General features: G+C 36.4%; 1 protein-coding gene across 1 annotated transcript; it reads right to left on the reverse strand.

The window, feature by feature from the left end:
* Positions 1-226: 226 nt before the first annotated feature.
* LOC133875227 (ethylene-responsive transcription factor 4) lies at positions 227-1274 on the reverse strand. The gene has a single exon (XM_062313272.1). It carries the CDS (start codon positions 1167-1169, stop codon positions 534-536), a length of 636 nt encoding a protein of 211 aa, XP_062169256.1. The 5' UTR covers positions 1170-1274; the 3' UTR covers positions 227-533.
* Between the last annotated feature and the right edge of the window lie 7716 nt (positions 1275-8990).

Here is an 8990-nt window from a genome sequence, read left to right on the forward strand (position 1 = left end):
TATTCGGTTTTTGAAAATAAATAAATAAATAAGTCGAGCCTCCGTTTGGTTACAGAGAATGAAGAAGAAAGTTTTATTTTTTATTTTTTATTTCCTGGAAAACGAGAACTACCAGTAGGCCGAGCCTGTCAAGTTGAATGAGCGCAGGTTTTAGTGATTTCGATCTGTTTGGTTGTGTGAGATTTCCCAGTAGCCAAACAAAGGAGAAAGTCAGAAAGTGAGAAAGTAAGAAAATAGTTGGTTTTCATCACTAAGATTTGAACATATGATACTGACAATAATGGTAGAAACAACGACGAGAGTCTGATAGATTTCTCAGTTGCAAAAATAAGGAGATCTCGGTTATCTTATGTACATATATGTCATCATCATAACGTCCGTACAACAACGTCAGCTTAGCCTTCTCTTAAAAGATTCATTCTCTGTTTCGATCCGATCCACAAACAAAAAAAAAGGGAAAAGAAAGGCCAACAGTGAAGCTAAACGATAGGAAAACTCGGATCTTCGCCGGCGATCTTGAAAATCCGGCGAGATCAGGCAACCTCGGGCGGGGGAGGTTGGTTGAGGTCAAGATCCAGCAGTCCTCGAGCTGCAGCACGATCACAATCAACGACGGAGGAAGAATCGGAGTCGCTGTGGGCCCCAGCGCCCCCAATCTGGCGGAAATCTGCCACCGTCCGATCGAACCGGCAAAAATCGCGGTGGTTCCCGCTTATGTTCGCGAACCCGTTGAAGAAGAAGACCGGACGCGCCGCCGCCGGGACGACGGGGAACCCGAACTGGGCCGAGGCGGCTGAAAAATGAGACACGCCGCCGAGAGTGAGGTCAAGTGGCGGAGGCTGCGGTGGAGGCGGAGACGAGGAGTCCACGGTGCTGCTTTGGCTGGGGCTGCGAGTTGAGTTGTTGGTGATGGGGACGAGTTGTGTGGAGGAAGGGTTGGGGAAGTTAGTCTTGGCCTTGGCGCCGCGGAACTCGCGGGCGGCGGTGTCGTATGCACGCGCGGCCTCCTCTGCGGTGTCGAAGGTGCCAAGCCAGACACGGGTCTTCTTCCCCGGGTCGCGGATCTCGGCTGCGTACCGGCCCCAGGGGCGCTTCCTGACGCCTCTGAATCGGATCTCCTTCGAGCTCGAGACCGGGTTAACGGATCCGGGTCTTTCTCTGGGAGCCATAATAATAGTGTTTCCTTGGGATGTTGGTTAATTTGGCAGCGCGGTGGGTTTTGGATGTTTGAAAAGTGGGAGTGGGGAGCGAGAGGCGAAGGATGTTTGCAGAAAGGAAGGTAGTGAAGGCGGTGCTTTTATAGAGGCATAGAGGTGGAAAGAGAGAGAGAGAGAGAGAGAGAGAGAGAGAGAGAGAGAGAGAGTTTAAAGCTACGCTCCTTTTGGGCGCTTGTGTACAGTCTTAGCAGGATGTGGCTTCTCTAGCACGAGCCACCATTCATATCTAGCCAACACCCCATTTCATCCACTCTTTTTTTTCATTCTCTTTAATCAATTTCTGTTTAACCATTGACCATTGTTTATAAATACATATAGATACTAAGGATAATTAGACCATTAGTTCTTAAAGTATGTCGAGGGGAGCCAAGGGCTCCCCAAAAAAAAAAAATCTAAAAAGAAAAAAGAAAAAATATAATTTTTATTCCTATTCTTTAAAAAATTTGTAGTTTTAGCTCTCCAAATTATTTTTTTTCAATTTGGCCCCCCCAAAGCCTAAAAGTTGGCTCCGCCCCTGAGTATGTCATAATTATAAATCATTTCTTATGGTTTAAAATGTTTATAGAAGGTTTTTATGGTAAATTATAATTACAAATCGATTCATAGAGTCAAATTTTGTTAAAATTCTTGACAGATTCTATTAAATGTCACGTCAGCACCACATCAAACCAATAAAATGATGATTTGTAATTATAGTTTACCACAAAGATTTCTCATAAACTTTTTAAATAATATGGAGTGATTTATAATTATGACATACCTTATAGACCAATGGTTCAATTATTCCTAAATATTATTAACTTAAATGATGAAAATGAATGCATCAAACATGATAGTTTTTTTTTTTTTTTTTTTTTTTTTATCTTTTTATGAGGTATAAGAATACGGTGAAATTATTTATTTTAAAATATGTAGTTCTTTAAATAATCCATATTTAATTTTACTTTCTTTTTCTTATGAAAATTTTAATATATTTTTAAATTTTTTCTGGCGTCTAAAGACAAATCCAACATTTAGAATTATTTTCCTAGGATAAACTTAAGGATATGAAAGGAGCCTTATTAAATAAAATATTTAAGAGCTTTCCTTTTACTGAGGCAGTTGAGGGATGTGTCCCAATGCCATTCTAGTTATCCTATGCACCAGTTTCTATGACCCGAATTCAAGCTCAAATTTTGTTTTGATTTAAATAATGCTTTAACTGAAATCATAACGTTATTTATCAACTATATATATATATATATATATCTTTTAATTTATATATTTATTTAGAGATGGAAGAATAAAATCAAAGTGATTTAATTAAATTTTACTTTTTAGTACTTTATAAATACAATTTGATATATGATGTCATACCACTGGCAACCCACGAGTGAAGAACCGAAGCCAATCTAATCCAATGTAATTTTGTAAACGTTAAGGGCAGCCGCGACACGTGCAACACACTGCTAGAGAAGCGCATCAAGAGCGTGCAATCACGCGACGCACGTGCCCCAGCGCCTCGTACAACCTATTGAGCCACGAGATATTCGGCTCGGTCAACGAGGCCATTGACCGCTCTTCAATACGGCCAACATGACAAAAGTAGCCCCGCCGCCCAGCCGAGAAGTGGTGGGGCCTGCATGATTGATTGCAATTTTGTGACGTGTCACGCGCATTGGAAGCCACGCGGGGAGCGGTAGACCGAGGGGCGGCGGGGGTAGGGTTGACGGAAATCAAGACGGCACGTTCTGCCGTTAAGCTTTTGTTGGTTCCCATAAACGGAAACTTTTGCTGACGGCAGAGTTGCTTTTTCTTTTTTAAATTGGGTTTACCCCGACAGTTTTGTCAGCATGCTCCGCCTCCTCGCCGCGTGGGACGGACCCTTGCGTGCGTGCAAAAAAACCATTGGAAAGTGCTCTTTTACGCTGAATTTTAAAAACAAATAAATTTAAATTAAATCTTGTCAATATATTGTTCGAAAAAAGTCCACCGCATCCATTTAAACTATTATCCGATTAATAATATTTTTTAAAAACTTTAAATGGTAACAATGCCTCTTTTAAATTATTAAAAAATTATCAGTTTTTTTCACAACCAATAAAAGACAAAAATATCATAATTTTTATTAAAAAAACAAATATGCTCTTATAAATTAAAAATATATATTAAAAAAATATAATGAAAAAATCCAAAGGAATTGGTTTGGCTATTCAAATTTTTTTTGAACCACTCTTAAATGGCTATGGATGGTTCGGCTACCTTAGATATAGCCGAATGGGTACATTAGGAGATTGTTGAGAAAATTATCATCCTATGGGCTAAATGGTCCCATGCCTAAATTAGGGCTCAATTGATCTAACTGACCCAACTAAACCAGCTCAGCCACTATGGTCTAACAAAATCCTATAACACTTTGAGTGCTATATTCAGAATATATGGGATAAGATACATTATTCAAATAATACTATATGGAGAATAAGTGTCTTATTCAAACTGAACTGTAAGAAGATCAGTCTCAATTTCACACAATCTACGGAACAGACTCCTAATATAAGTGCATTAGTGCACTCTAAGTAGTATTAGAACTATGTGCCTATAAATAGGTTGCTATCCCATATACAAAGATATACTAGGAAAAATTTGACTCTCAATACTCTCTAAAAATTGTCCATTGGAGATGGGCTGTCGGGAAAAGTTCACATTTCCCCACACGTCACCAGACAGAAATCTGTTCTAACAGAGATATTGACAATTTTTGATAATTTGGTAGGGACATTGTCAATTGAATATTAATTTAAGAGGATATGTGAACTTTTTCTAAAATTATTTGTGTCAACTTCAAATTATTACCATGGGGTTCAAAAAGTTTTGTGTTTTATCAATTAGAAATTTAATTCTATTTGTTCTTAAAATTGTTTAAATATAAAAAATTATTACGCATGAATTTCTACATTTAATAGTTAATTTATTTTATATTTTTTTTAAAAATGATATCATATATCTATAGATTAAAATATCAAAATCGACCAAAATCTAAGAGAGATAAATCGTGACTTCTTGCATAGTTGCATCCATACAAATACGCACAATACATCGTTCAGACGAGGCTGGATTTCACGTGTGAGACTTTAATAATTCGTTCCCTACGTGTGGCGAAGAAGTAATCATTTCGTGATTTATGATTCACACTTTTAACCATGGTTAAATATTTCCCCAATCCGACAAAGAAAAAGATACACGTGGAAAGTAACTGTTTGTGGACGGTATAAAAAATGTTTTGAAGTGTTTTTACCATCTCGGGTGAATTTAGCTGCGCATCGGCTTGCTAAAGAAACAGTCACTCAAGTCATAGATACTGTTTGGGTGAAAGAAATAAATTCTCTCAATAATTTATGATACTGTAAGTAGGAAACTTGTAGTCCCTAGTTTCTGATCTCAGTCGTTTTTGTTTATTGCATTGAGATTATTAATAAGAATGATTTGTTAAAAAAAAAAAAAAAAAAAATTCCTCCTTGGCATCAAGCACAAAATTCCTATCTGTTGAGAATAAATTCCACTCAACCCGACCTAAGGAGGAGACAGCAGAACTCCCAAGAAATTCAATCTCGGGAGATAGACACTTAGCAGCTATTACCAATAAATCAAAAGTCTAATAAAAGATCAATTAGAACTCTGACAGCATTTGTAAATCAACAAGGAGCAAGAATCTTAATTCAAGTTTAACTCCACCTCTTTGCCTTGCCTATAAACAGGCCCATACTCCAGGTATAAACTCGGACTCAATATTTTATGTATTGAACAGATTTTTCCCAGCGTAAAAAATATCGAATAACGTGCTGATTCAGACCATACCGGAAATTGTACCAACATTATCAAATCACCGATGTCCGACTTAGACGACCCTCCAAAGAATTTTTTAAATATTTAATGTCCTCGTTACAAAATTAAAAATAATAAAAATAAAATTATACGAGGTAATACGAATGGAACCCAAAAATTTGTTTAACTTCTGTTAATTTAATAAACGAACCGATCCGAGCATGATTCGGACTTCCCTAAAACAAGCATCATAGTCTTTTCAGTCATTGTCCAGGTGTAAATTAGATGAATGGACAATCTCTTTTGGGCCGAGAAAATCAAGTCCAGAACTCTGACCAACTGAGACATGCAGTTGGCAGCTACTGGGACACTGTGGGCCTACAACAAGACCAAATAATCAAAATATTGTTCCATAAATTATGCATCAAATGCCATTTTTCCTAGATAATTATGAAAGCTGCATTATGTTTGTAAATATGGTATGAGCCCTAGTTTTATGTGATTGAGTTCATGACATGAATTTAGTATTTAATAGTAAATTCACTATGGTTATACGAAAAAAAAAAAGGAAAAATATAAAAAGAAAAAAGAAGACACGTGAGTATGTAGAGTATGAAAGTTAATTATGATAGGAAATAGGAAGTGAATGAGGTCGAGCACATTTTACAATAGAAAGAGAAATGATTGTTGTACAACTGCAAACACAATTCCCGTCTAATTTTACTTACGTGGCAGTTTATTATTATTATTATTTATTTATTTTTAAGGAAATGACAGCGTTTTTCCCTACAGTAGTTTCATCATTTTTTTTTTTTAAATGAATAAATAAACTGTCATATAGGCAAAGTTGGATGAAAATTATGTTTACGGTTGTATAACAATTCATTTCTTTACTATATATGCCTAACCAATGTTGCTTGGATTTGAAGGATATCTAAGCCCTTTGTAATGGGTATAATTTTGGCCCAAAACTTGGGCCTTTAGGGCCTCAACTCTGGCCCGAATGGAGCTGCCTTCAATCATTTAAAAGGCCCAAAATTTCAGGTCTTGCCAGATTTGATATATTGGGCCTTTTGGTTCAAATGGGCCTTCCACTTATCCCAAAAGCCCCAAACTTCGTTTAAAAATCAAAGACACACCCATTGCCTTCTAATTAATGGACATTTTTGTTAATGGGATGGAAGCCTGGAAATGTATGAGGAAAAACAAAAAAACAAAAAAACAGATCAAGCCCATTGTTGGGCTGGCCTAAACCCTAAAAGCTAGGAATTTAGATTTTTTTTTTTTTTTTTTTTTTAATTTTAATTTTCTAATTGTTCTTGATTTAATGTCTCTAAGCACAATCCTAAATCCTATGATGAATTGAGCCATTTTCTCAACAGAAAAATCAGATTTCATAAATGAAAATTGAAGTACAATTTTGTCCAAACATATCTACCTCTTAAATCCGAAATTCCAAAACCAAATAGGAAAATTTTGAAATCTTTAAAGAACTTTTGAAATCCTTGTAAAAATTTAAATATAACTTATATAATATAAGTTCTATCTACAAAATTATATATAGTGAAAAAAAAAAAGTTGAAAAGTTGATGAAATTCATAATTTGGGTGGGCGGCTAATGATTTTTCTTTAAAAAAATACACACACAACTACACAAGCTTTCTTCTTGGATTTTGGAGAGGGATTAGGTTTGAGAGGATTTTCTTTTTTGTTTGAAAAATACGACAGAATTTCTTGGCAAATTAGAACGCAATAACTTACCCGATATAGAAGTAATTACTCTTAGATTTTGGACTGATTAATCCGTATATTTCACATTAATGATAATTTTTACTGTCACGTCAATGAGTAGTATGTGTAACATTTATGATATTATATGGTTCCAAAAAGAAATAACAAACAAAATCCCAGCCCAAGCCCTCTCTCTCTAGGGGTTCAAATGCCTCCATCTCAGCTCCAAGTGGCATGTATTTTTGTGTAATTAAAAAAATAAGCTTATTTTGTTAATTCTATTATTATTATTATTATTATTTTGAAAGATGGGTAGAAGAAATTGAATAATAAAAGAAATAGACATTTCCTAAGACTGCAAGTAAGTCATATTATATTGTCTACTTGAATGGAGCAATTAGACTACGACAAGCTGAAAGGGATACTCCCCAAATGTATTTCTAGTATCAAGAATTAACAACTTGTTCTTAAACTACTCTCATTTGCCTATTCAAGTTGAAACCAAATTAAAACGAGATTACGGTATTGACATTGTCTTTTCCGCTTCAGCTTCCATTCGAGGATTGTTGCAGATTCTTAGCGAGGGTTCAGATAGGTTTGTTCCTGTTTGTGTCTATTTTGTTTCTGTAATTACTTTATACGGTCCTTCAGAGTGGAACGGGTCACTTGTTTTTGCCTATTTCTTACTTTTTTGCGTTATTATTTTTCTTTTGAATCTGTTGTTGAAGAATCCATCACTTTTTCAGTGTTTTGATCCAATGTACTATTTCCCAATTTGATATTTAAAAAAAAAATAAAACAAGATTCAATAAGTTATGGTACTCTCCACAAAATAAAATAATAAAAATTGAAATTGAAATTTCATAGTCAAAAACATTGGACCTAGTATTTATCATTAATCTATGTTTAGGGGTGCTTTACTGGGCAAAGGAAGCTGCATCATTTTCTTTCTTTTGTGGGGTCCATGACCTCATCAAATTCCTTCCTTTCTGGTCAGTTAGAGTGGGGACAATCTCATTCGAATGCTTCTCCACCGTTGGATTATCCAAGTGTAAGCACTTCCAAAAACCATCTCAACGGCTTTTGGGAGATTGGAAGACCCCACAAGAACAGTAACAATCATACAGAGTACTGTCTTTATCAGGTGATTGGCAGAATTAGCCCATTTTTTTTATTTTTTTTTAGTCCCATTAAAGCATCATAGTATTATTTGATCCATACTTCCATAATGGCTTGTCTTTACTCCTTGGTAAGTCGGCTAAAGCCCTAAGCCTCGTCCAAAAGTCCTTATTCTCATACAGCTTGCAGATACCTTTTGGCTTTTGCTCTGACCTTTTCCTTCTCAAGAAGGGGCCCTAAAAAAAAAAAAGCAACTAAATATGGAGAAGGGAAAGAAGATAAATACATCATTTGCCACTGCATAAAAAGAAATAAGTGGGACAACCCTACAAACACCTCAAAAACAACTGGTTCAATGCATCATAAACTTAAGGACTATTGGGAATGGGCTAAAAGTTTGGTTCGGGCCATTTGAAACTTGGCTCCACGGCCAAGAATTAGGTCGCCATGAATGATGGTTTGAAGAGGACTAAAAAGGAGATCTGTCTGTTAAAACACCAGCTATAGTAGGATTCGTGCTTTGAAGCCGAAGCAGGAGAAAGAGCACTTGAACCGGCTGGATTTGAGCTGCTTGAGCAGAACACCACACGGTATCTAGATAGAGAGGTGCCCAATAATGAAGATATAGGGGATACCATGTTAAATCATGCGGAGCATCACGCAGTATCGTAAATTTTTTTATTGAAATGATGGGTGAATTGATGGAGTCAGGGTTTGAACTTAGGACCTCTGCTTTGACACCATGTTAAATCACAATTTTTCTTAAAAACTTAAATTGGTAGAAAGATACAAATTTATTCATTTAATCAATATTTTAACAAGGAGTACTAGCATTTGAGTATGCAACTGTATCTCAAAATCTTTATAGACAAAAAGAAGGTACTACCTATGGATATTAAGAGGAAAAATAAAGAGCATGCCGCTGATTTGACGCTTGGCAAAGAAAAGCCTGATTGAGGTGCCAACGCGTGCAATATACATGCACCTGGGTGGCACGTGACGTGCACGCACGGGAGTAGAGACCATTGTTAGAGGATTAGGAGGGCAATGAGGGAGGATGGGTGGCGCGTGGGCGGAGAAAGGTGATGAAACGTAGCAGATTTGGCATTCAAGTTGCAGCAA

The sequence above is a fragment of the Alnus glutinosa genome, chromosome 8, assembly GCF_958979055.1.
Source record: "Alnus glutinosa chromosome 8, dhAlnGlut1.1, whole genome shotgun sequence".
Lineage (NCBI taxonomy): Eukaryota > Viridiplantae > Streptophyta > Magnoliopsida > Fagales > Betulaceae > Alnus > Alnus glutinosa.

What these genes read in the sequence shown, in the direction of transcription:
- LOC133875227 (XM_062313272.1), bottom strand. Translation starts at nt 1,169, where the DNA reads ATGGCTCCCAGAGAAAGACCCGGATCCGTTAACCCGGTCTCGAGCTCG.